The sequence below is a fragment of the Mobula hypostoma genome, chromosome 1, assembly GCF_963921235.1.
Source record: "Mobula hypostoma chromosome 1, sMobHyp1.1, whole genome shotgun sequence".
NCBI lineage: Eukaryota > Metazoa > Chordata > Chondrichthyes > Myliobatiformes > Myliobatidae > Mobula > Mobula hypostoma.
The window spans coordinates 422,435-449,280 of NC_086097.1; the positions used below are offsets into that span (position 1 = coordinate 422,435).

The 26,846-nt window shown below is 42.3% G+C and overlaps 1 protein-coding gene across 9 annotated transcripts in view; it reads left to right on the forward strand.

Moving 5' to 3' along the window:
- Positions 1-26,846, forward strand: part of pomt2 (protein-O-mannosyltransferase 2) — a 231,480-nt gene that overhangs the window by 178,350 nt on the left and 26,284 nt on the right. For 8 of the 9 annotated variants that reach the window (XM_063042712.1, XM_063042721.1, XM_063042693.1 and 5 more), the window contains 3 exons: positions 9,299-9,370; positions 10,702-10,761; positions 15,695-15,800. In XM_063042712.1, coding sequence (XP_062898782.1) covers positions 9,299-9,370; positions 10,702-10,761; positions 15,695-15,800 — 238 coding nt within the window. Of the gene's footprint in view, positions 1-9,298; positions 9,371-10,701; positions 10,762-15,694; positions 15,801-17,931; positions 21,414-26,846 lie in introns of those variants that run through there. The other variant, XM_063042768.1, reaches the window with a different exon arrangement.

Consider the following 26,846-nt stretch of genomic DNA (forward strand, 5'->3'; position numbering starts at 1 on the left):
GAGTGGTGAATCTATGGAATTGGTTGGCACAGGCAGCTATGTAGGCGAAGTTTTAAGGCAGAGGTTGGTAGATTCTTGTTTGTTCAGGGCATGACGGGATATGGGGGGGTGGGGCGGGAAGGCAGGACATTGGGGCTGAGAGGAAAAATGTATCAGCCATGATGAAATGGCAGAGCAGACTCAATGGGCCAAATGGCCTCATTCTGCTCCTATATCTTTCTGGTCTTATGGAAAGGATGTTCAATGGGTAAGAATGAGAGTCCCAGATAGTATGTTACCTCCCTGGTGCCGGAGTCTGGGACAACTTGGATTGAGTCCTCGGCATTCTTATGTGTGTAACCCTTCTGTCAGTTGCTTAAGTCTGGGAAAGACAATTCTGTGGCCCTGCCAAACGGGGGAGAGGCGAGTCCACCCCCAAACCCCCTGCTTTGTGTGGATGCTGTGTGATTTGTTACCCTGTTACAAATCAGTACCATGGAGAAACAGACAGTACACTGCATACAATTAACCGATTTAGCTCTATAATTCTTAATTTTACTGCAGGGTTAGTGAAGAAAAAGCAAAAAAAGAAAAGGGCCTGTTTTAATGAAACAATCAAATTGGAACTCACAGTTTCCCCTTCGTTGATCCTCCTTTGATCTCCCTATCTTTCGTGGGATCATGGCTCCGCTCCAAATCAAGCTCTACGACCTCTTTCCTCTGGCGTCTTCTCTCCTCATCTCCCACTGAACAAAAGATCCAGATCACCCTGGTGTCAGGCACACAGCATGAAAACACCCTCCCATAATGGGACAGCTCATATTCCAAAGTATTCATTATCTCTAACCATAACCCAAACACTGCTTCTACAGAAAGACCAATACATTAGCAGTGAGACCTTTCCCAGGGTGTTACAAGTGGGAGGGTGACCAATTAGAGGTGGTGGTCCATATCAACACCAATGACATGAGTTGGCTGCGTGACAAGGTTCTGCGGAGGGAGATCAGAGAGTTGGGTGCTCAGTTAAAGGGCAGAACCTCCAGGGTTGTGATCTCAGGATTGCTACCCATGCCACACATGGCTAAGGAGTTGGTGTAGGAGGAAGGGCATAAGATTTTTGGATCATCAGGCTTTCTTCCAGGAAAGGTGGGACCTATACAGAAAAGACAGTTTGCACCTGAATTGGAAGGAAAACTAATATCCTAAGAGGAAGGTTTGCTAATGCTGCAGAGTGGAGTTTAAACTAGTTACAAGGAGATAGGAACCAGTGTGCCGGAATAGTTAGTGGATAGGTTGTGGAGTCAGATGTCAGTAAGACTTCAGACAAAGTCAGGAATCAGAAGGTTGAGTATGGTGTGACTTGTGTCCTGAACTGCATATATTTCAATGCAAGAAGTATTGTAGGAAAGGCAGGTGAGCTCAGGACATGGAGCAACATCAGGAATTATGATATTTTAGTTATTAGTGAGACTTGGTTGCAGGAGGGGCAGGACTGGCAGCTGGATATACCAGAGTTCTTGTGTTCTCGAAGTGTCAGTGTGGGAGGGATGAAAGGAGGCAGTGTGGTGTTGCTAGTGAGGGAAAATATCATGGCAGTACTCAGGAAGGACAGATGGAGATCTCGTCAAGTGACGCATTTTGTGTAGAACTGAGAAGTAAGGAAAGTTAACTGAGCTATATTGCAGTCTACCCAAAAGTCCGAGGGATGTAGAGGAACAAATTTGCGGAGAGATCATGGACAGTTGCAAGAAACATAAGGCTGTTATAAGACCATAAGACATAAGCCATTCAGCCCATCAAGTCTGCTCCGCCATTCAAGATTCAGATTCAAGATTCAAAAAACTTTATTGTCATTCTAACCATACATCAGCTCTGCAGGGCAGAATGAGACAGCGTTCCTCAGGGGCAGTACAATCATACATAACAAACGCAACACTAGATAATAAACATAACAATAAATGGTAAAACACAACAGCCACATGTCAGTTAAATCAGTTATAAGTGTCCAGTGCAAGTTAAAAGTGTCCAAAGCAGAGTCAGGTGGAGCAGCTATTTAGCAGTCTGACTGCCTGTTGGAGGAAGCTGTTTAGTAGCCTTGTGGTTTTAGTTTTGATGCTCTTGTAACGTTTGCCTGATGGCAGAAGAACAAACAGTTCATGGAGAGGGTGTGAGGGGTCTTTAATGATGTACCGTGTCTTCTGGAGGCATCGACTCTGAAAGAGATCTTGGATAGAAGGTAGGGAGACCCCAATAACCTTTTCTGCTCCCCAACCACCCTCTGCAAGGCTTTTTTGCACTGCAGCTGGAGTACCAGGTTGTGATGCAAAAGGTCAGCACACTCTCAACCACGCTTCTGTAGAATGTAGTTAAGATGTTAGTGGGGAGTGATGCTTGTTTAAGCTTCCTCAGAAAGTGCAATCTCTGCTGGGGCCAGTTTCACAATCCCAGTGGTGTTCCTGGACCAGATGAGATTGTCCGAGATCTGCACCCCAAGGAACTTGATGTTTTCCACTCTCTCCACTGTGGAGCCGCTGATGCTGAGGGCTGTGTGCTCAGGCTGAGACCGTCTGAAATCGACGATCATCTCCTTGGTTTTAGTGACATTAAGCATCAAGTTGTTATCCCTGCACCAGCTCTGTAGGTGTTTGACCTCCTACCTGTACATAGTTTCATCATTTTTGCTGATGAGCCCCACCACTGTGGTATCGTCTGCAAATTTAATGATCAGGTTCTCCTTGAATCTGGCTGCACAGTCATGTGTTAGCAGTGTAAACAGCAATGGGCTAAGCACACAGCCTTGTGGGAATCCAGTGCTCAGTGTGATGGAGTCAGAGATGTTCCTGCCAACACGGACTGACTGTGGTCTCTCTGTCAAGAAATCCAGAATCCAGCGACACATGGTAGTGCTAAGGCCAAGCAGCGACAGTTTCTCCACTAGTCTCTGCGGGATGATGGTATTGAACGCTGAACTGAAATCAATTCATGGCTGATTCCAGAATCCCACTCAACCCTATACACCTACCTTCTTGCCATATCCTTTAATGCCCTGACCAATCAGGAAGCTCTCAACTTCTGCTTTAAATAGCTGTGGACTTAGCCTCCACCAGTATCTGTGGCAGAGCATTCCACAGATTCACTATTCTCTGGCTAAAAAAGTTCCTCCTTACTTCTGTTCTAAAAGGTCGCCCCCAATTTTGAGGCTGTGCCCTCTAGTTTGGATAACCCCTTCATAACAAACATCCTCTCCATATCCACCTTATCTACTCCTTTCAACATTTGGTAGATTTCAATGAGATTCCCCCATATTCCAGTGAGAGCTGCCAAATGTTTCTTCAAACCCACAATCATCCTTGTGAACCTCTTCTGGACTCTCCAATGACAATATATCCTTTCTGAGATATGTGGCCCAAAACTGTTAACAATACTTCAAGAGCGACCTGACGAGTGTCTTCTGCCTCAGCATGATCTCCTTGCTTTTATATTCTATTCTCCTTTAAATAAATGCCAACATTGCATTTGCGTTTTCTACCACAGACTCAACCTGTAAATGAACCTTCTGGGGGTCATTTACGAGGACCCCTAAGTCCCTCTGCATTTCTGATGTTTCGATAATGGTCTGCACTATTGTTCCTTTTTCCAAAATGCATTATCATAATTACCCAACACAATATTCCATCTGCCACATTTTTGCCCATTCTTCCGATTTGTCTAAGTCCTGCTGCAATCATATTGCTCCCTCAGCACTATCTACCCCTCCACCTATCTTCGTATCATCTGCAAACTTTGCCACAAATTCATCAATTCCATTATCTAAATCAGTGACAAACAATGTGAAAAGTAGTGATCCCAATACTGACCCCTAAGAAACACCACTGGTCACTGGCAGCCAATTAGAAAAGGGCCCCTTTGTTCCCACTCGCTGCTGCCTCCTGCCTGTCAGCCATTTCTCCATCCATCCCAGTATCTTTCCTGTAACGCCATAGGATTTTTATTTTGTTAAGCAGTCTTGTGTGTCACCTTATCAAAGTCAAAATAAATGACATCCACTCCCTCTCCTTTGTCCACCCTGCTGGTTACTTCGTCAAAAAGCAGATTGGTCAGGCGATATTTCCCTTTACAGAAACCATGCTGACTTTGACTTATTTTATCATTAGTCTCCAAGTACCCCAAAACCTCATCCTTAATAGTAGACTCCAACACTTTCCCAACCACTGCAGTTAGGCTAACTGGCCTATAATTTCCTTTCTTTTGCCTTCCTCCCTTCTTAAAGAATGGAGTGACATTCGCTATTTTCCAGTCCTCTGGGAGCATGCCAATGATTCTGGAAATATCATGACCAATACATCCATTAATTTTTCGGCAGCCTCCCTCAGGACTCTGGGATGTAGTCTATCTGGTCCAGATGACTTTTGTAGTAGATGATTTTATCTTTCCACATATTGACTTGGAATCGTATACAGTAAAAGGACTAGATGGGGTAGCATTTGTCAAATGTGTTTCGGAAAGTTTCCTTCATCAATTGGTAGAAGTCCCAATGAGAGTGCGTGCGATCCTCGATCTGTAGTTAGGAAGTGAGACAGGGCAGGTGACAAATGTTTGTGCAGGGGAACATTGCATCTAGTGACCACAATGCCACGAGTTTCAGGTACGTTATGTAGGACTAGATGTTAATATCCCTTATTTGCACTCCTGAGACATGCTGCCTGGACTCTGTGGGGTGGCCAAGTGGTGGTGGCATCCTCTGGGGTTATCAAGTGGGCGCCCTCTTTCCCTCTTTCCTCAGTGTTTCGCAGATAGGCTCACGACACCTCTGGAGGGTTCAGCAGTGAATCCCGGTGTCCCGGGCTCGCCCCCTAGATGCCTTTCACTCACTTGGGGGCCCAGATGGAATCCTTTCTCTTCATCCAGAGCCACTGACAACCTTTTTCAGTAGCTCTGGTGAGGTCTTTGACTACTTGTTGGTGTGTCTTCCCTTGCACTCCCAACTCCCGGAGTAGCCTTGATGTTGATATGGCTACAAATCCTCTGCAGCCTACTTCGACCGGTCGGACCCTTGCTTTCCAACCACATTGTTGCGCATCGGCTGCCAGCTCAGCATACCTCAGCTTCTTGCACTCGTAGGCCTCCTCCGCTGCATCCTCCCAGGGCACTGTAAGTTCGATGATGTAAACGAGATGGAGTGAGGCCGACCACAGCACAAGGTCTGGTCTGAGGTTGGTTTCCACAATTTCAGCTGGGAAGCAAGGTATCTGGCCTAAGTCATTATGATCAGAGATTAAGGGAGCTAGGGCTTTACTCTTTGGAGAGGAGGAGGATGAGAGGAGACATGATAGAGGTGTACAAGATAATAAGAGGAATAGATAAGAGTGGATAGCCAGCGCCTCTTTCCCAGGGCACCACTGCTCAATACAAGAGGACATGGCTTTAAGGTAAGGGGTGGGAAGTTCAAGGGGGATATTAGAGGAAGGTTTTTTACTCAGAGAGTGGTTTGTGCGTGGAATGCACTGCCTGAGTCAGTGGTGGAGGCAGATACACTAGTGAAGTTTAAGAGACTACTAGACAGGTATATGGAGGAATTTAAGTTGGGGGCTTATATGGGAGGCAGGGTTTGAGGGTCAGCACATTGTGGGCCGAAGGGCCTGTACTGTGCTGTACTATTCTATGTTCTGTGTTAAGTCTGCCACCATCTTCCAATCATGTGCCCCACCTAGCCACCTAGTGTCTGGTCTCGATGTATCGAGTCTGGCTTGACCATCACCTTCAAAGTAAATATGCAAAAACATAGCTCTGGTCTGTGGATTGAAATTCTAAACTAGAGAAGGACCATTTGTAATGGTATTAGAAATGATTTGGCAAGTGTGGATTGGGACAGGCTGTTTTCTGGCTAAGGTATACTTGGAAGGTGGGAGGCCTTCAAAAGCGAAATCTTGAGAGTACAAAGCTTGTATATGCCTCTCAGAATAAAAGTTAAAGATAAAAATGTTAAGACTCTTGGCAATCTGGAGAATCAGAGGGATCTTGAGTCTGAGTCCATAGGACACTCAAAGCTGCTGCGCAGGTTGACTCTTGGGTAAGAAAGCACACGGTGTATTGGCCTTCATCAATTGTGGGATTGAGTTTAGGAGCTGAGAGGTAATGTTGCAGCTATATAGGTCCCTGGTCAGACCCCACTTGGAGGACTGTGCTCAGTTCTGGTCACCTCACTACAGGAAGAATGTGAAAACTATAAGAAGAGATTGAGTGAACTCGGCCTTTTTTCCTTGGAGTGATGGAGGATGAGAGGTGACCTTATAGAGGTGTATAATGAGAGGCATTGATCGTGTGGATAGTCAGAGGCTTTTTGCCAGGGCTGAAATGGCTATCACAGGAGGGCACAGTGTTAAGGTGCTTGGAAGCAGGTATAGAGGAGATGTCAGGGGTAAGTTTTTTACGCAGAGAGTGGTGAGTGCATGGAATGGGCTGCCGGCGACGGCGGTGGAGGTGGATACAATTAGGTCTTTTAAGAGACTCCTGGACAGTTACATGGAGCTCAGAAAAATAGAGGGCTATGGGTAACCCTAGGTTAATTTCTCAGGTAAGGACATGTTTGGTACAGCTTTGTGGGCCAACAGACCTGTATTGTACTGTAGGTTTTCTATGTTTCTAAGTTTCTACAAGTGTAGGGGACCTTGATTTACAAGAGATATTGAGGCTCTGGTTCAGAGAAAAAAGGAGGTATGTAGCAGATATAGGCAGGTAGGAACAAATGATGTGCTTTTGGAGTATTCGAAATGCAAGAGAACACTAAGAAGTCTAAAAGAAGGCATAAAGTTGCTCCAGCAGACAAGGTGAAGGAGAATCCTAAGAGATTCTACAGATATGTTAAGAGATAAGGATTTGCAGGGTACAAAATTGGTCCCGTGCAGAGACCGTGAACTCATCCTTAGTGACAGGAGCGGTTCTAGAATATTGGGGGGTGGCCAATGTTGTTCTGCTGTTTAAAGAAGGCTGTGAACATGAACCAGAAAATTATAGGCTGGTGAGTCTGACATCAGTCGTGGAAAAGTTATTGGAATGTCTTCGAATTGACCTGATATTTAAGTATTTGAATAGAACATAGATATTTACAGCACATTACAGGCCCTTCAGCCCACAATGTTGTGCTGACCATGTAACCTACTCTAGAAACTGCCTCGAATTTCCCTAATGCATAGCCCTCTATTTTTCTAAGCTCTTATGTACCTATCTAAGTGGCTGTTAAAAGACCCTATTGTATCCGCTTTCACTACTGCCACCGCCAGTGCAATCCACACATCTACCACTCTCTGTGTAAAAAAAACTTACCCCTGACATCCCCTCGGTACTTATTTCCAAGTATCTTAAAACTATGCCTGTCATGTTAGCCATTTCAGTTCTGGGAAAAAGCCATCCACGTGATCACTGCCCATCATCATCATCATCTTATACACCTCTATCAGATCACCTGTCATCCTCCATTGCTCCAAGGAGCCAAGAACATTCAACTTATTCTCATAAGGCATGCCCTCCAATCCAGGCAATATCCTTGTAAATCTCCTCTGCACTTTCTCTATAGTATCCACATCCTTCCTGTAGTGAGGTGACCAGAACTGAGCACAGTACTCCAAGGGGTCTGACCAAGGTCTTGTACAGCAGTAACATTACCTCACTGCTCTTGAACTCAATCCCACGGTTAATGAATGCCAACACACCATATGCCTTCTTAACAACACTGTCAACCTGCGCAGCAGCTTTGAGTGTCCTATTGACACGGACCCCAAGATATCTCAGATCCTCCACACTGTCTAGAGTCTTACCATTTATATTATATTCTGTCTTCAAATTGGCCTACCAAAATGAACCACTTCACATTTATCTGGGCTGAAGTCCATCTGCCACTTCTCAGCCCAGTTCTGCATTTTATTGATGTCCAGCTGTAACCTCTGACAACCCTCCAGACTATCCACAACACCAACCAACGGACGTTGGCTGATTAAGGATATTCAGCATGGTTCATGCATGTTAGGTCATGTCCAACCAATATTGTAGAATTTTTCAAGGAAGTTGCCAGGAAAGTGGATGCGTGGTAGTGGATGTTGTCTACTTTAGCAAGGTATTTGACCTGTCTCCTGGGAGTCAGTACACCAAACTGGCTTCTCTTTCACGGCCACAGAATGCGCTGTCCATCGACCTAATTATTGAGTCTCCTATCACTACCTGACTTTCGCCTTCCCTGCTGAGCCTCAGAGCCACTGGCCTGGCTTGTACTGCTGCTGTGCCCTGATAGGTCATCCCCCCAGCACTATTCAAAGGGGTATACCTGTTGCTGGAGGGAGAAGGGTAATGGACACAGAGGCACCCCGCACTGAATGCTTACTCCCATTATTTCTCCTGGTGGTCATCCATCTCCTATCTGAAGCTTCCATCTTAGTATAAGTTTCACCTGTGATGTTTTCAGCCTCCCTGATGATTATGAATACATCCAGCTGCAGCTCCTTGACCTTGTCAGTCAGGAGCAGTAGTTGGCTGCACTTCTCGCATATATGGTCATCGGGGATGTTGTCAGCTACCCTGAAATCCCATATCTCAAAGGAAGAGCATTCCATTGCCTTAACTACTAACCTGCCTGCACTTGTTATAACTCTAACTTCTCAAGGTTAAGTTCGAGCTTGCGCCTGCTCTTGCCTGTTGAGCCAAAGCCTGGCCATTGTAACGCTGTCTTCTCTGACATTGGCTGCATCATTTGTACCTCATTTCTTTATATTGGCCTCTGTTGTGTGCATAAGAGATCGTTATGATTGCACCCTGCTGCAAAGTTCTGAAAGACCCTGAGCTCTTTTTAAACCTTGTGCTGCCTCACCAACCAACGACTTTTCGCAATGATTGCAGCCCTTGCCCAGTGAAGGGAAGGACCATGGGCGTACTAGTACAATGTTCCCTGAAAACAGTGACTCTGGTAGACAGGGTGATGAAGGATGCTTATCACACCCTTGCCTTCACTGGTCACAGCATTGATCCAGTTGAAACTGTCTATCCAGGCAACATCCTGGGGAATCTACTCTGCACCCTGTCCAGTGCTGTCACACCCTACCAAAGCATACAAACCTGTCACAGCGTGGCATATCGTCAGAGAAATGATAGATAGCTTGACCTCAGAACCATACATCAAAACTTCATCTTCTCAGTATATGTAAATATGACATGAACAGATCGCCAGATTGAAAACTGTTCAGAATATCACCAGATACAAATATGTTCTTTAAACATTTTTTTGCTACCTTTTATTCTTATTCCCCATTTGTGCTTTTTTTTTTCTCTACAGGGTAACAGTGGCCTAAAACCCAAAGACAATGAGCTCACTTCAAAACCCTGGCACTGGCCAATCAATTATCAGGTAAAGCTGCCTATCCCTAAGTTCCCAATAACAATAACCTGGGGGAGGGGTTATGGAAATCAGAATCACTGCTATATGACGTGACATTCGTTTTCCTTCAGCACTACAGTGCAAAGACATAAAGGTCTATGTTGCAAAAATGAATAGTACACAAGAGGAATAATGAGGTCATGCTCATGGTCTGTTCAGAAATCTGACAGTGGAGTGAAAAACCTGTATCTGATTTGTTGAGTATGGGTCTTCAGATTCCTGTATCTCCACTCTGACCATGTCACTTTTTTGAGATATCACCTTTTGAAATGTCCTCGATGCTGTGGAGGCTCCTGTCCAATGATGGAACCTACAAACCTGTGCAAGCTGCTTGCTTTGGATCACATGTGTTTTAACCAACTGGGCCAACCAGCCACGTTGGACCATAGGGACACAGTACCAGCGACCCTCACCTCCGGGCTCACTCCCCACCTCCGGTGCTGTCTATAGGCATAGTCATTGTCATAGTCATACTTTATTGATCCCGGGGGAAATTGGTTTTCGTTACAGTTGCACCATAAATAATTAAATAGTAATAAAACCATAAATAGTTAAATAGTAATATGTAAATTATGCCAGGAAATAAGTCCAGGACCAGCCTATTGGCTCAGTGTGTCTGACCCTCCTAGGGAGGAGTTGTAAAGTTTGATGGCCACAGGCAGGAATGACTTCCTATGACGCTCTGTGTTGCATCTCAGTGGAATGAGTCTCTGGCTGAATGTACTCCTGTGCCCAACCAGTACTTTATGTAGTGGATGGGAGACATTGTCCAAGATGGCATGCAACTTAGACAGCATCCTCTTTTCAGACACCACCGTCAGAGAGTCCAGTTCCATCCCCACAACATCACTGGCCTTATGAATAAGTTTGCTGATTCTGTTGGTGTCTGCTACCCTCAGCCTGCTGCCCCAGCACACCACAGCAAACATGGTAGCACTGGCCACCACAGACTCGTAGAACATCCTCAGCATCGTCCGACAGATGTGAGGGGTTTTCACTTTCTTCCTGTGACTACATAGGTTTCATATGTGCGCTCCAGCTTCCACCCACATCTCAAACATGTGTAGGTTTGTAGGTTAATTGAACGCTGTCAAATTGCTCAAGCTGGTGATTCTGGGAAAATTAGTGTAAATAGGGGATTGATGATTGGTGTGGATCAATGGGCCGATGATGCTTAGAGTGGGCAATAAGATTTGACCAGGTCAGTTCATAATGCCCTTCACTATGAACGAAAATAAACATTGCTGTTATCATTTGTTTGTCTGTCTTCTGAACTTCACCATGGTATCTTGTTTACACAGGGTCTTCGTTTTTCTGGCACAAATGAGACTGAATATCGAGTTTATTTATTAGGAAACCCCGTAAGTTGATAGCAATAGTCACTAAAATTCAATTATGATGCTTAATATCCTGAAAATGTTATGTTGATGGTGAAACAACCAGTGCAGAGATCTCTTGAGTGGCAATAGGTTCTTCTGATAACTTCACTCACCATGTTTGATGTTCATTTAGACATAGGAGCAGAATTAGACCCATCGAGTCTATTCCGCCATTCATTCATGGCTGATCCTTTTTTATTTCCCCTCTTCAGCCCCACTCCCTGGTCTACTCACCGTAAGTTTTGACGCCATGGCCAATCAAGAACCTATTAATCTCCACCTTGAATACACCCAACTGCCTAGCCTCCACAGCTGCCTGTGGTAACAAATCCCACAAATTTACCACTCTCTGGCTAATGAAATTTCTCCACATCTGTTTTAAATAGATGCCCCTCTGTCCCGAGTCTGTGCTCTCTTGTCCTAGACTCCCCCACCACGGGAAACGTCCTTTTCACACCTATTCTGTCTGAGCTTGTCAACATTTGAAAGGTTTCAATGAGATCCCCCTGATCTTACTACATTCCAGTAAGTACAGGCCCAGAGTTATCCAGTGTTCCTTATATGATAACCCTTTCATTCCTGGAATCATCCTTGTGGACCTCCTCTGAACCCTCTCCAATGCCAGCACATCTTTTCTTAGTTGAGGAGCTTAAAACTGTTCACAATACACAAAGTGAGGCCTCACCAGTGCCTTATAAAGCCTCAGCATCACATCCCTGCTCTTGTACTCTAGACCTCTTGAAATGAATATTAACATTGCGTTTGCCTTCTTCACCACTGACCCTACCGGCAAGTTGACTTTTAGGGTGTTTTGCGCATGGACTCCCAAATAAATGAGCATCTCAGACTTTTGGATTTTCTCTACATTTAGAAAATATTCTGCAAATTTATTTTTTCTATCAAGTTGCATGACCATGGATTTACCAACATTGCATTTCTTGTTCAGGGAGATGATATTAAGGGACTCATCCATGATGTGAACTCCTGGCAACTTGGTGCACTTAATTTTCTCTATGGAGGAGCCATGTATTTGCAGAGGGGGATGGTTTGTCTGCACCTTCCTGAATCCACAATGATTTTCTTTGTCTTCTCCACGTTCAGGCTTAGGCTGTTTCCTCACGCCAATCCACCAGCTGCTCCACTTATTCTGTATACTCCGTCTTGTTGAGGTTCTTGATAAGGCCAACCACTGTTGTGTCATCCACAAACTTGATGACATGGTCTGAGCTGGATTCTGCAACACAGTCATACGTCAGCAGTGGGCTGAGCACATAGCCTTGGCGTAATGGAACAAGAGATGTTGCTGCCAACATGGACTGACTGTGGCCCTGCTGTTAGGTCCAGTATCCAATTGTAGAGGGAAGTGTTGAGACCCGCTGAGGACAGGTTCCCCATCAGTTTCTGGGGTATGATGTTGTTGAATGCTGAACCGAAGTCTATTAACAGCAGTCTGGCATATGAGATTCCATTTTCCAAGTGGGACAGGACAGAGTGGGTCGCAGAAGCTATTGCATCATCCCTGGATTGATTTGAGTGATAAGTGAACTGGAAAGGGTCCAGTGTAACTGGGAGAAAGGCTTTAATGTGCTCCATGTGCAGCCACTCAAAGCATTTCACAATGGTTGATGCTAATGCCACTGGTTACTGTTGCCTTGAAAACTGAGGGGACAATGGATTGTTCCAGAGATGTGGAATATAATGATCAGCTGGGCTGTGCGGTCTTTCAGAACCCAAGCTGGTATATTATCAGGCCCCGCAGCTTTGCGTGGGTTGACTCTGGCCTGGGACTTCCTCACCTCAGCTGCAGCCAGATGGAGTGTTTGCTGCCATGGGGGGAGGGGTACCTTCCTCATGAGCACTTTCTTCTGGACATCAGACTGAGCACAGAAGATATTTAGCCTCTCAGGGAGTCAAGCATGCTGGTCACTGACACGTAGGGTAGACTTGTAGTCTGTAATTCTCTGAATTCCCTGCCATATTTGCCTTGAGTCTCTGGTATCTCAGAAGTGACTGTAAATTCTCTGAGAATGCTCTCATTTCCCCTTTTTAACAGAGTAGGGAAGCTTTCCTGAGAGCTGTAACATCTCCTGATCTAAAGGCAGCATCATAATCCCTTAGGCGTCTACGCATCTCTACAGTAAGCCATGGCTTCTGATTTTTTCTTTTAATTTATTCATTTACAAGATGTGGTGTCGCCAGCTAAGCCCACGTTTTTTAGCCCATCCCTAGTTGCCCTTGAGAAGGTGGTGATGAACTGCCTTCTTGAACCGCTGCAGTCCCCGAGGTGTAGGTACACCCACAGTGCTCTTAGGGAGGGAATTCGATGATTTTGACCCGGCGACAATGAAGGACGGTGATATGTTTCCAAGTCAGATGGTGGGTGACTTGGAGGGAGATTTCCAAGTGGTGGTATTCCCAGGTATCTGCTGTTCTCGTCCTTCTAGATGGTAGTGGCTGTGGGTCTGGAAGCTGCTGCCTTAGGAACTTTGGTATGTTGTTGCAGTGCATCTTATAGATAGTACACACTGCTGCAACTGTTTGTCGATGGTGGGGGGATTGGATGCTTATGAAAGGGGTACCAATCAAGTGGGCTGCCTTGTACTGGATGGTGTCAAGCTTCTTGATTGTTGATGGAGCTGCACTCATCCAGATGAGTGGCGAGAATTCCATTACACTCCTGATCTGAGCCTTCTAGATGGTGGACAAGCTTTGGGGAGTCAGGAGGTGAGTTATACGCCACAAGATTCCTAGCTTTTGATCTGCTCTGGTAGCCGGTGTTTATATGGCTAGACCAGTTCAGTTTCTTGTCAATGGTAACCCCTAGGATGTTTGATAGTAGGAGATTCAGTGATGGTGATGCCACTGAATGTCAAGAGATGACGGTTGGAGATTGTCATTGCTTGCCATTTGTGTGGCTGGAATGTTATTTGCCATTTGTCAGCCCAAGCCTGGATATTGTCCAGGTCCTGTTGTATTTGGGTATGAACTGCTTCACTACCTGAGGAGTCACAAATGGTGCAGAACATTGTGCAGTCATCTGCAAACATCCCCACTTCTGACCTTATGACTGAAGGAAAGTCATTAATGAAGCAGCTGAAGCGGTTGGTCCTAGGACACTTTCCTCAGAACCTCCTGCAGTGATGTCCTGAGGATGTGATGATTGACCTCCAACAACCACAACCATCTTCCTTTGTGTCAGGTATGATTCCAACCAGCAGAGGGTTTTCCCCCTAATTCCTATTGACTCCGTTTTAGCTAGGGCACCTTGATGCCATATTCGGTCAAATGCTGCCTTGATGTCGAGGGCTATCACTCTCACCTCACCTCTGGTATTTAGCTCTTTGTTCCATGGTGGGCCTATGAGATGATGAGGTCAGGAATGGCCTTGACAGAACCTAGACTAGACATCGGTAAGCAGGTTATTGTCGAGTAGCTGCTGCATGATAGCACTGTTGACGATTCCTTCCATTACTTTGACGATTGAGAGTAGGCTGATAGGCTGGTAATTGGCTGGGTTGGACTTGCCCTGTTTCTTGTGTACAGAACATACCTGGTCAATTTTCCACATTGCCGGTGTTGTTTCCCTCACCCGGATGTGTTTCGTGATGGTAACATCCTCAGTACACTTCTCTATGTAGCTGGTCACAGAGCCCACATATTCCTCTGTTAACATGGTTGTCAAAGATAGGAGCTGACCTGAACATTCTCCAGTTTGTATTATCAATGCAGTCCTCAGGCCAGGTTTCACCATCTTTAGAACTAGCTAGACCCGTTTGATCACCGGTTTGTATGCTGGAATTATCACTCCAGATAAATGATCTGAGAGTCCAAACTGAGGTTGAGGGACTGCTTTATAGGCACCTGCTTTGTTGGTGTAAGCTAGGTTGAGTGTCTTTTCAAAGTCAACATACTGGTGGAATTTAGGCAGGACTGTCTTTAGGTTCAGATGGTTAAAATCGCCTGCAATAATGAAGATGCCATCAGGGTGTTTGGTTTGAAAGTCACTGATAGCACTGTAGAGCTCATGTAGTGCCTCATCGGCATTAGCAGAGGGGGGATATATAGAACTCTACAACAGCTTTCTCTCACTGAAACCTCAAAGAGCTAAAGCCTCACAATCTCCACTCTAACTCTGTCCACTCCAACGATGGCTGCACCAACAATGGACACTTCGCTTGTTCCTGTCTTTCTTTAATTTGTTTTTGCCCATCAATCACAAATGCTGATTGGGCACTGTTCAAAGTCCCAAAGTTGCTACCTTTTCCACTCAGTCAGCAAGCCTAAGTGAGCTACGATCTCTCCAATTAGGCACTGCTCAAGGCTAACCTGGAATAGGTTAGGACTTTATTCCCTAGAGTGTAGAAGATCGAGGAGAATTTTGATAGAGGTATGCAAAATTATAAGGGGTATAGATAGGATAAATGCAAGCAGGCTTTTTCCACTGAGGTTGGGTGAGACTGCAACTAGAGATCATGAGTTAAGAGTGAAAGGTGAAAAGTTTAAGGGGAAGTTAAAGTGGAACTTCTTCACTCAGAGAGTGATGAGAGTATGAAACACGGTGCCAGTGCAAACAGTGGATGCGGAGCCAATTTCAACATTTTTAAAAGAGATTTGGATGGGTGCATGGATAGGAGGGGTATGGAGGTCTATGGTCTGGATGCAGATACATGGGACTAAGCAAGATCAGGTCAGCTGGGAGTGCATGGGCCAAGGGGCCTTTTTCAATACTCTATAATTGTGGCTTTCTGTCAATGGGGGGGAGGGGCATGGGTGGATGCAGGGGTGTGGTGACAGAAGACATCTGGGAAATGGAGGAAATTTGTGTAAATACTAATTTGTGCTTCTTTGTGCTTTATGTGCATGTCCTTGGTAGTTATGTTCTTTGCATAGGGTAACTATATTTTCTTCTGTTCAGGTGATTTGGTGGCTGAACCTTTCAAGCCTTCTTATCTACCTGCTTCTCTTCAGCATTACAGTTGTCTACTTACAGCGAGGATATCAGCCCATTCATTTGGTCAGAGGTCAGTGTACTCATATATACCTGTATAGGCATCCGTTAGTCTCGTTAGACCATGGATTTGCGCCTTTGGAAGGTTTTCAGGGCGCAGGCCTGGGCAAGGTTGTATGAAGACCGGCAGTTGCCCATGCTGCAAGTCTCTCCCCTCTCCACGCCACCGATGTTGACCAAGGGAAGGGCATTAGGACCCATACAGCTTGGCACCGGTGTCGTCGCAGAGCAATGTGTGGTTAAGTGCCTTGCTCAAGGACACAACACGCTGCCTTGGCCAAGGCTTGAACTAGCGACCTTAGATCACTAGACGAATGCCTTAACCACTTGGCCATGCGCCAACACACTATACACCTGTATATGTGCACTAATTCGGGTCTCACATATTTTTATATTCTTTTCAATAAAGTTAAAGACTTCATACTTCTAAATATTATACTACATTGGAACATGCTAATCCACTTATATCCCTCTGTTAGCTACATGAAGTTATGAGGTTGATAGCCAGTACTGTTTCCCAGATGAGAGCAGTGAGGTTTGAAGCTGATCTGAGAAATAAATATTTCACATAGAGGTTGGTATCTAGAATGAGCTGCCAGAGGAGGAGGCGGAGGTGGCCAGAACAATGAGAATCAAGCATGACGGTCAACAATTAGCATAGAGGACTGAAGGGTCTGTTTAATAATAAGTACTTTATTGATACCATGTGGGAAATTATTTTGCTACAGCAGCAACATTTAAAAACACACTTAGCAATAATAATAAACAATAATATAATAAGAATATTAACTAATAATGAAGTACATAATAATAATATACACATTTATCAATGTGCAATACAGTGCAATAATAATGTACAAAATAATAAAGCAGAGTGTCACGTACCCCGTGACAGGAATAAAGAACCAACAGAAATGGAAAACACTATTAATTAATAATATTTATTAGTAACTACGCAATGCAGTAATATAAATCTAGATAAATCAAACAGGTTAGCATTGATTATATATAAATAAATCAGTAAGTGTGGAAATATATGAAAAGCAAGCTTCTTTAAGTCCAGGGGTAAAAAGATACAGTCTTATAATGATGAGTAAAGTTCAGTTCAGTTTGTGGTATTGAGTTGAGTAGTGATGGAGAGAGAGGGGGAGAGATTTGAGTCTTTAGGTGAGCTGACGCCATCGATCTTCTCGTTGTCTTCCGAAATCCTTTAAAAGTCACCGACTGTGACCACAACAAAGGGGACCGGTTTTCTGTGGTGGAGCTATCACCCAGGCAAGGGTGGACACATGGACAACTCCCCACCAGTCACTGCCTTTTCTTTTCACTGCAAGAGCCACTGATCGATCTGCCTGATTGATCCTCCAAAAACCCACTTCTTCTGTGGGCACAACAAAGCTCATTCAGTGTTCCAAAACATGTCTGAGGTCTATCATCTGACCTTCTATTTTATCTTCCCGTGCTGAGCATCAACTGTCACTCAAATAACTCCTTCCCTTGTCCGTGTAAGAAATGTACAAGCAGGCAAATGTCCTTGAAGGAAGTATAAACATGCTGCCGAAAAATCATAACATCAAGTGTCCATCAAATAACGCTGCCTTCGGTCACCATAGCAATTTACGAGCTGCTCGGTGCTGTCTCCAACTCAGCAGAATCCAAAAGTTAGCCAGTTTTTTCTCGTGCCTTAAAGTGACAGTCTAAAAGTTAGTCTTCGTCTCTCTCTCTCTCTCTCTCTCTCTCTCTCTCTCCTCTCTCTTTTCAAAACAACATGTTGGTGTTAAATAACTCTCTCTCTCTTCAAAAGCACAGTTAATAGGGGTAAACGAGCACAGATTGTAGGGGTAATTCAGGACCCTGTCACAAGAGACTATTGTATGATGATGTGTGTTCTCCTGTTAAACAGAGATGAACTGCTGTATATGCTTATCGCATTTGGTAGGAAAGATTTTCTGTAATGATCCTTGTGACAGTGGAGCTGAATGAACAGTACAACTTAATGAAACGTGTACACTACAATATCAAGCACACAGCTCACCATTGTCTAATCTCGGACAAAGAGGAATAGACAGTAAATGTCAAAGAGGTTCAGATGCCAGGAATGTTGTAAAATGGGTTGCTGATCTTTCCGCTTCTGTTGGTTTTAGATGGAACTGGATAAGATTCCTCATTGGGAATGGAAGTGAGATGGAGAGATGCAGGGACATGCTTCATGAGCCCACAAACTCACAGACGTACCTGGATAACATTTACTCTATTCTGATTTCTATAACTTTTAATCTAGTATCCCAATTTCTAATGATGGCAACATTGTTTCCAGTAAGTGACCCAGTTTTTAGACTATAAGACAAAGGAGCAGAAGTAGGCCATTCTATCATGGCTAATCCCAGATCCCACTCAACCCCATACACCTGCCTTCTCACCATATGCTTTGATGCTCTGACCAATCAGGAAACGATCACCTTCAGCCTTAAATATACACACGGACTTGGCCTCCACCGCAGTCTGTGGCAGAACATTCCACAGATTTACTACTCTCTGGCAAAAAAAGTTCCTCCTTACCTCTGTTCTAAAAGATGGCCTTCAATTTTTGAGGCTGTGCCCTCTAGTTCTGGATACCTCCACATAGGAAGCATCCTCGGGATTTGCCTGGTGGCCGCTGATTGAGTAACAGCTCTCTGCTGGTGCTCCTAACTTACTTACTTTTGTCTCCAACCTTTTGAAATGCTACTGTTAGACAGGTTACTATATTACTATGACTACCAAAGCAGCTTTGGAAGCTATTCAAAAGCTTACTGAGGAGTTACAACAGTTCAGAAAAGAAGCGTCGGCTGATTTGCAACAAATCAGCGCTGAAATTAAACAAATAGGTAAAAAATTAGATGATATTCAAGCAATTCTTACTGAGCATGATAAGAAGATAAAGGAATATGAAGAGGTTATTACTATACTGGATGAGAGAATGGATGACTTGCAAAAGCTATATGAAAAACAATCCAAGTCCAACGAAATACGGAGATAGAAGATTATTGATTTGGAAAACAGGAGTAGGAGAAACAACTTACGAATCTTGGGACTTAAAGAGCAAACAGAAGGAGATAATCCTAAAGAATTCTTTGCAAACCTTTTGATGGAATTATTCCCTGATATTATAAAGTCTCTGCTTTTGATTGATCGTCTTTACAGATCGCCTGTCTATGGATTGACTTCAAAATCAAAACCAAGATCAGTCATTATATGTTTCCATGAATTTCAAATAAAGGACTGTCTGATTCGTGATGCCTATGGAAAAGGTATGATTGACTACCAAGGTCAGAAGATTCGTATTGTTGAAGATTTTTCATCAGAAGTTATGGCAGAACGTGTTAAGTTTAAAAAAAGTTATGGCGGAGCTGTACAGCCAAAATGTTAAGCTTTCTCTTCGTTTTCTGGCTCGACTGAGAATCACAATGGAAGATGGATCATTTAAATGGTTTTGTATGAAGGAGCAAGCGCAAGAATTTTTAGACTCAAAAAAATGACTGTGTATATATATTTTTAATTTATTCTATATATATATATATATATAGAATAGATTAAAAATCTTGCAAAAACAGAAATACTATATATTTTAAAAATGACTTTAATATTTTTTGGTATGAATAATTGCTCTTTCTGTTTGATAAACCTGTCTAAGCTGGTTTTTTTTACTGTATATTATTTAGTCTTGGTTGGAACAGTAAATAACCTTGAATTCTTTGGAGCGGTTCCAACAGGTTTTCTAAGGGGATGTTTTCAGTGGGGGTAGATAGCGGTTGTTCTTTGACTGATTTTCTGTTTTTGGGAGAGGGATGGGGAGTCTTTTTTCTTGAAGCTGATTTGGGAATCTAGTCAATTCTGTTGCTTAGTTAATATATCGCAAGGTATATTATCTGGGTTTAATATACATTTCTCTGATTGCTACCTTAACCTTTCTTATAAATAGTTTTAAAATGGATCAAAGTATTAATTTACTTAGTTTTAACGTGAAAGGGCTAAATCACCCCGTGAAAAGAAATAAGATTTTTGCCTATATTAAAAAACTTAAGGTACCAGTTGTTTTTCTTCAAGAAACCCATGTATGTAAGTATGACAATTCACACCTTTTTAATTGATGGAGGGAGTCTCATTTCCATTCCTCACTTCCATTCCTCATTTCAGACCAAAGCCAGAGGAGTTTCGATCCTTATAGGTAATAAAGTTCCCTTTGTTCAACGAAAAGTAATTTCTGATACTAATGGGCGTTCTGTTATAGTGTCAGGGAAATGAAATAACAAGCTAATGGTATTTGCCAAAGTGTATGCTCTGAATATAGATGACCCAGGTTTCTTTGAGCGTTTTTTTTTTCATTTTTGCCAGATCTAAGTCTGTACTCATTGGTGATGGGTGGAGACTTTAATTGTTGCTTAGATCAAGCTTTAGATCGTTCATCTTCTAAACTAATGATACCAAATAAATCAGCTGTGTTTATTAAATCTTTTTTAATGAAATGTGGTATTGTTGATGCTTGGCGTTTTTTTTCATCCAGTAGACAAGGAATATTCATTTTTCTTTCATGTCCATCATACATATTCCAGGATTGATTTTTTTTTAATTGATAGCCAAATGATTCCATCAGTTCGATCCTGTGAATCTAAAGAGATTTCTGTCTCAGATCACGCTCCTGTGCTCCTGTCTTTAAATCTCCCTGGTTTTCTTCAAACAAATAGGTTTTGGCGATTTAATTTAACTTTGTTATTTGATAAAGATTTTTTAAAGTTTATAGAGAGACAAATTACTCTTTTTTTTAAGAGAATACCTTAGAGGAGACTTCCAGTCTTATCAGATGGGATGCATTTAAGGTGTATATTAGGGGACAAATTATTTCTAATACTGCAAGTATTAAGACAAAAGCTAATAAAGAGAGAAGTGATTTAGCTAATCAGCTGAAACAATTAGACCAAGAGTATGCCTTGGCTCCAGAACCTGCCTTATATAAAAAACGTGTTGAAACTAAATCTAAATATGATCTCCTTTTAACTTATTTAATTGAAACCCAACTCCTAAAAGATAAAAGTTAATTTTATATTTATGGAGATAAAACAGGTAAATTATTGGCTGATCAAATTAAAACGTTTATAGCTAAACAGCAGATTAAAGAAATGTGCAAAGCTCATGGTGAAAGGACAATTGATTATTTAGAAATAAATGTTACTTTTAGAGAATTTTATTCTAAAACTCTATAGTTCTGAATCTTCTAAGGATAACACTGTAATGAACAATTTTTTAGACCAACTAAACATTCCTACAATTTCTTCCGACAACAGAAAGTTGTCGGAACAACCTATTTCTTTTGAGGAAATTGTTGAGGCTGTGTGCTCATTACATTTGAGGAAAGCTCCGGGTCCAGATGGATTTTCTGGAGAGTTTTACAAGATCTTTTCCTCACTGCTTGTATCTCATTTATGTTCAGTTTTTTTGGATTCATTCAAGTTAGGCAGACTCCCTCAGTCTTTTTATGAGGCTTTCATTTCGCTTATCCTTAAAAAGAATAAGGATCCAACGGAATGCTCTTCTTATAGACCAATTTCTTTACTTAATGTTGATACTAAGATCCTATCTAAAGTTTTGGCCCATAGGATTGAAAATATTTTACCATCTGTCATTTCCAATAACCAAACTGGATTTATCAAAAATTGATATTCTTATTTTAATATTCATTGGTTATTAAATGTTATTTATTCTCCTTTTAACATGATATTGGAATGTGTGGTATCCCTAGATGCTGAGAAATCTTTCGACAGAGTTGAATGGAATTATTTATTTAAAACTTTAGAAAAATTCAATTTTGGACCCATTATCATTCAATGGATAAAATTACTTTACTTAGCTCCTTCCGCTAGGGTTATCACTAATTCTCATAACTCCAAACCGTTTAAGATTCAATGTGGCACTAGACAAGGCTGTCCATTGAGCCCTTTGCTTTTTGATCTGGCCTTAGAAACTTTAGCCATTGCCTTTCAAGAATCTAATGATTTCACCTCTATTTTAAGGAGGGACACTATTCACAAAGTCTTGCTGTACACTGATGATCTGCTGCTATTTATTTCTAATGCTGAGACTTCGTTACCCCATGTGCTTTCTTTACTCTCCTGTTTTAGCCAGTTCTCAGGTTATAAATTAAACCTACATAAAAGTGAACTTTTTCCTTTGAATGATTTGATACCAACAAATTCTAGTCTTCCTTTTAAAATTGTAAAAAACCAATTTACCTATTTAGGCATAACAATTACTAAAAACTATAAGCGTCTATTTAAAGAAAATTTTCTTACCCCATTGAATCACGTAAAAAGAATACTATCAAATTGGTCACCTCTCTCGCTATCACTGATTGGCCGAATTAACTCTATCAAAATGAATGTACCACCTAAATTTATGTAACACACATCAAAGTTGCTGGTGAACGCAGCAGGCCAGGCAGCATCTCTAGGAAGAGGTACACTCGGCGTTTCAGGCCGAGACCCTTCGTCAGTCCTGTTGTGATGTGTGTTGCTTGAATTTCTAGCATCTGCAGAATTCCTGTTGTTTGCGTACCTAAATTTATGTATCTTTTTCAGGCATTGCCAGTTTTCATTCCTAAATTCTTTTTTGATTCTCTTGACTCTATTATATTTTCTTATATATGGAAGAATAAGCGTTCTAGATTAAATAAAATTCATCTTCAGAAAGATAAAAAGAATGGAGGATTTGTCTTACCGAACTTTAGAATCTATTATTGGGCAGTTAATATAAGAAATCTTACATTTTGGTTATATTAATCGTGAGGATTGACCGATGTGGGTTTTTTCAGAAGCTAACTCTTGTCAATAAATTTTTTATCATTTCTCTTCTTGGATCCTCACTTCCTTTGTCTCTGAGTAAGTTAACTGATAATCTGGTAGTTAAACACACTATGAGAATTTGGATGCAATTCCGAAAATACTCTGGCTTCTTGAGATTTTCTCTTTTGAGTCCCATTTTTTCTAATTATTTTTTTAAACCCTCTATGATTGATGTGGCTTTTAAAGAATGGGATAGATTAGGTATTAAATGCTTTCAGGACTTGTTTGTAGAGGGAAGTCACTTTTCGTTTGAACAACTGTCAACTTAATATAGCTTACCCAAAACTAATTTTTTTCGATACGTACAAATAAGAGATTTTTTACGGTCTCAAATAAGTACATTTCCTAAAAGTCCTGATAAGCATCTATTAGATGTAATTTTTAATTTGAAACCTTTTTATAATGGATCTATATCTAATATTTATAATACGCTGTTGGGAATGGGAAGTGTTCCTTTAGATAAAACTAAAAATCTTTGGGAACAAGATTTACAGACTTCAATTTCTGAGGAGACTTGGAATCAAATTTTTAAATTGGTTAACACTTCATCGTTATGTGCCCGCCACTCTCTCCTAGAATTTGAAGTGGTCATAGGGCCCATATGACCAAGGATAAGTTGTCTCGTTTTTATTTAGATACATCTCCGTACTGTGATAAATGTAATAATGGAGAAGCTTCACTCATTCATATGTTTTGGACATGTCCGATTCTTGGAAAATATTGGAAAGAAGCATTTCAAACTTTCTGGATACTTTTCAAAGTAAACTTTAAGTCTAATCCTTTGACCGCTTTGTTTGGTATTGTTGGAGGAAAGGATATTATTTCGGAGTCATCTGACTTGCACATTTTGGCTTTTATTCCTCTTATGGCCAGAAGGATGCTCTTGCTTAAATGGAAAGATGCCGTCCCTCCTAATCACGCTCAATGGTTACGTGATGTGATGCCATGTTTAAATTTAGAGAAGATTCGATGTTCAATCTCTGAACCTAGCCAAGACTTTCGAACATTGTGGGACCTTTTTTGAATTATTTTTACAACCTTTGATTTGCTGTTAAAGCACAGATGATGATGAATAATTTTTTTTTTCCTTTTTTTGTTTACGACTCAGCTTTGGTCTTGGTGGTGGGTTAGATTTTTTTAATATAATAAAATTACTATATTTCAATGTTACCAATTAATCTGTATGAATATAGGGTAAGGAGTCTTTATATGCGATTTAGTATAATGTATTAATATACAGGTTTCCCCCGCCATCCAAAGGTAGAGCATTCCTATGAAACAGTTCATAAGCCGGAATGTCGTAAAGCGAAGAAGCAATTACCATTTATTTATATGGGAAAAATTTGTGAGCGTTTGCAGACCCAAAAATAATCTACCAAATCATGCCAAATAACACATAAAACCTAAAATAACAGTAACATATAGTAAAGCAACACACATCAAAGTTGCTGGTGAATGCAGCAGGCCAGGCAGCATCTCCAGGAAGAGGTACAGTCGACGTTTCGGGCTGAGACCCTTCATTAAGACTAACTGAAAGAAGAGCTAGTAAGAGATTTGAAAATGGGAGGGGGAGGGCGAGGTCCAAAATGATAGGAGAAGACAGGAGGGGGGGGATGGAATCAAGAGCTGGACAGTTGATTGGCAAAAGGGGTATGAGAGGATCATGGGACAGGAGGCCTAGGGAGAAAGAAAAGGGGGAGGGGGGGAAAAACCCAGTGGATAGGCAAGGGGTATAGTGAGAGGGACAGAGACGCAATCGGCAATCACCTCTGATCTGGGCCGACATTTATGTGCCGGGCGGCACCTAATTAATTAGCTTGTTTATTTCGGCTTTTTTCTTTAAAGACGTGCTGGATACCTCTGGGCTACCGCTGCATTCTTCACTAATTGGTATCTGTCCGCGGCCCGGAGGTCGGGACCACTGGGGTAGTGGGACATGGGGGTGTCATCTCATCGTCAATCAGGGCAGGCAGGTCATCTTCTATGCCTGCCTGCCTCGATGTCGAAGGTCAAAGTTCGTCGTCTGCTGTGGCTAATGTGGAAGGCTTGAAAAACGGCGGTATGCTTGACTGCTTAGCCCCGCTCATTTTTCTATCATACAGTTCTTTGTAAACCACCTTGCAAATATGCCCTAAACCAAAGTACCCTTTCAAAATTAAAGTCGTACTTTATCATTGCAGCGAAAATCTCACGCAGTTGCTTCACGTTCATTTCCTGGACGACTTCACTTTCGGTCCGTTCGCTACTGCATTCGGTTTCGATTGTTATCCTTTCCTCTTCCAATTGCATCAGCTGTTCATCTATCAGTTCTTGGTCATGAGATGCCAAAACCTCTTCAACATCATCTTCGTCAACTTCCACAAGCCAAACTCACTTTGTCCTTACTTCGTTCACCACGATCGAAACGCTTAATTATGTCTAGTTTTACGCTAAGTGTAACACCCTTACGAGCTCTTTCAGGCTTTTCTGATAGCTTAGAACTCAGCTTGCAAACGGCTGCTCACAGGCACGTGTTTAAGCAATGCCGGCGAGAATGCAGTTCCGAATCTGGGGGAGAGCGGCTGCTCGCGACGCGTGCTGTTTTTCTTCGCACGCTGCTTTTTTCGTAACAGTGAAAACACCTTCTGTTAGCGAAAACAGATAACTAATATAGGTCTTTTGTAAAGCGAACCTTCGAAAAGTGGGGAACACCTGTATTTTTTTTCTTTTACTCTGTATTCTTATATGTAAGATTAATAATAAAAATATTGGAAAAAGGAAACATCCTCTCCACATCCACCCTATCTGGTTCTTTCAATATTCGATAGGTTTCAATGAGATTCCCCCCACACCCTGTATTCTTCTAAATTGCAGTGAATACAGGCCCAAAGCTGCCAAATGCTCCTCATATGTTACCCCTTCATTCCCGGAATCATCCTTGTGAACCTCCTCTGGACTCTCTCCAATGCAACACATCCTTTCTGACATGCCCAGAACTGTTGACAATACTTCAAGTGCAGCCTGACTAGTAGTGTCTTTTAAAGGCTCTGTATTATCTCCTTGCTTTTATTTTCTATTCCCCTTGAAATAATTGCCAACATTGCATTTGCCTTCTTTACCACAGACTCAATTTGTAAATTAACCTTCTGGGAGTCTTGAACAAGGACTCCAAAGTTCCTCTGCTTCTCTAACGTTTGAACCTTCTCTGCATTTAGGTAATAGTCCACACTATTGTTCCTTCTACCATAATACATTATCATAATTTCCCAACACTGTATTCCATCTGCTACTTTTTTGCCCATTCTTCCAATTTGTCTAAGTCCTGCTGCATTCACATTGTTTCCTGAGCATTACCTACACCTCCACCTATCTTTATATCATCTGTAAACTTTGCCACAAAGCCATCAATTCCATTATCGAACAATGTGAAAGGTAGCGGTCCCAATACAGACCCCTGAGGACCCCTAGTCACTGGTAGCCAACTGGAAGAGGAACACTAATAGATTTGTCAGGCAAGATTTCCCTTTACAGAAATCATGCTGACTTTGACTTATTTTATCATTAGTGTACAAGTACTTCGAAACCTCGTCCTTGATAATAGATTCCAACACCTTCCCAACCATTGAGGTTAGGCTAACTGGCCTATAATTTCCCCTCCTTTTGCCTTCCTCCCTTCTTAAAGAGTGGAGTGACATTTGCAATTTTCCAGTCCTCTGGTACCATGCCAGAATTAAGTGACTCCTGAAAGATCATGACCAATGGATCCGTTATCTCCTCAGCAACTTCTATCAGGACTCTAGGATGTAGTCCATCTGGTTCAGGTGACTTATCCAAGTTAAGAACTTTGAGCTTATCCAGCATTTTTTCCTTTGTAATAGCAATGGCACTCACTCCTGCTCCCTGACACTCACAGACCTCTGGCACCACTGCTAGTGTCTTCCACAATGAAGACAGATGCAAAGTATGCATTAAGTTCATCTGCCATTTCTTTGTTCCCCATTACTACCTCACCAGCATCATCTTCCAGTGGTCCAATATCAACTCTCACCTCCCTTATACTCTTTGGAGAATGACCATGACAATTGGGTCTCTGGCACTGAGCCTGGTTCTGTGGTGCAGAAGGGAGAGAAGATGAGTAATGTGGTAGTCATAGGGGATTCCATAGTGAGAGGAACAGACAGGAGGTTCTGTCAGCCCGATAGAGA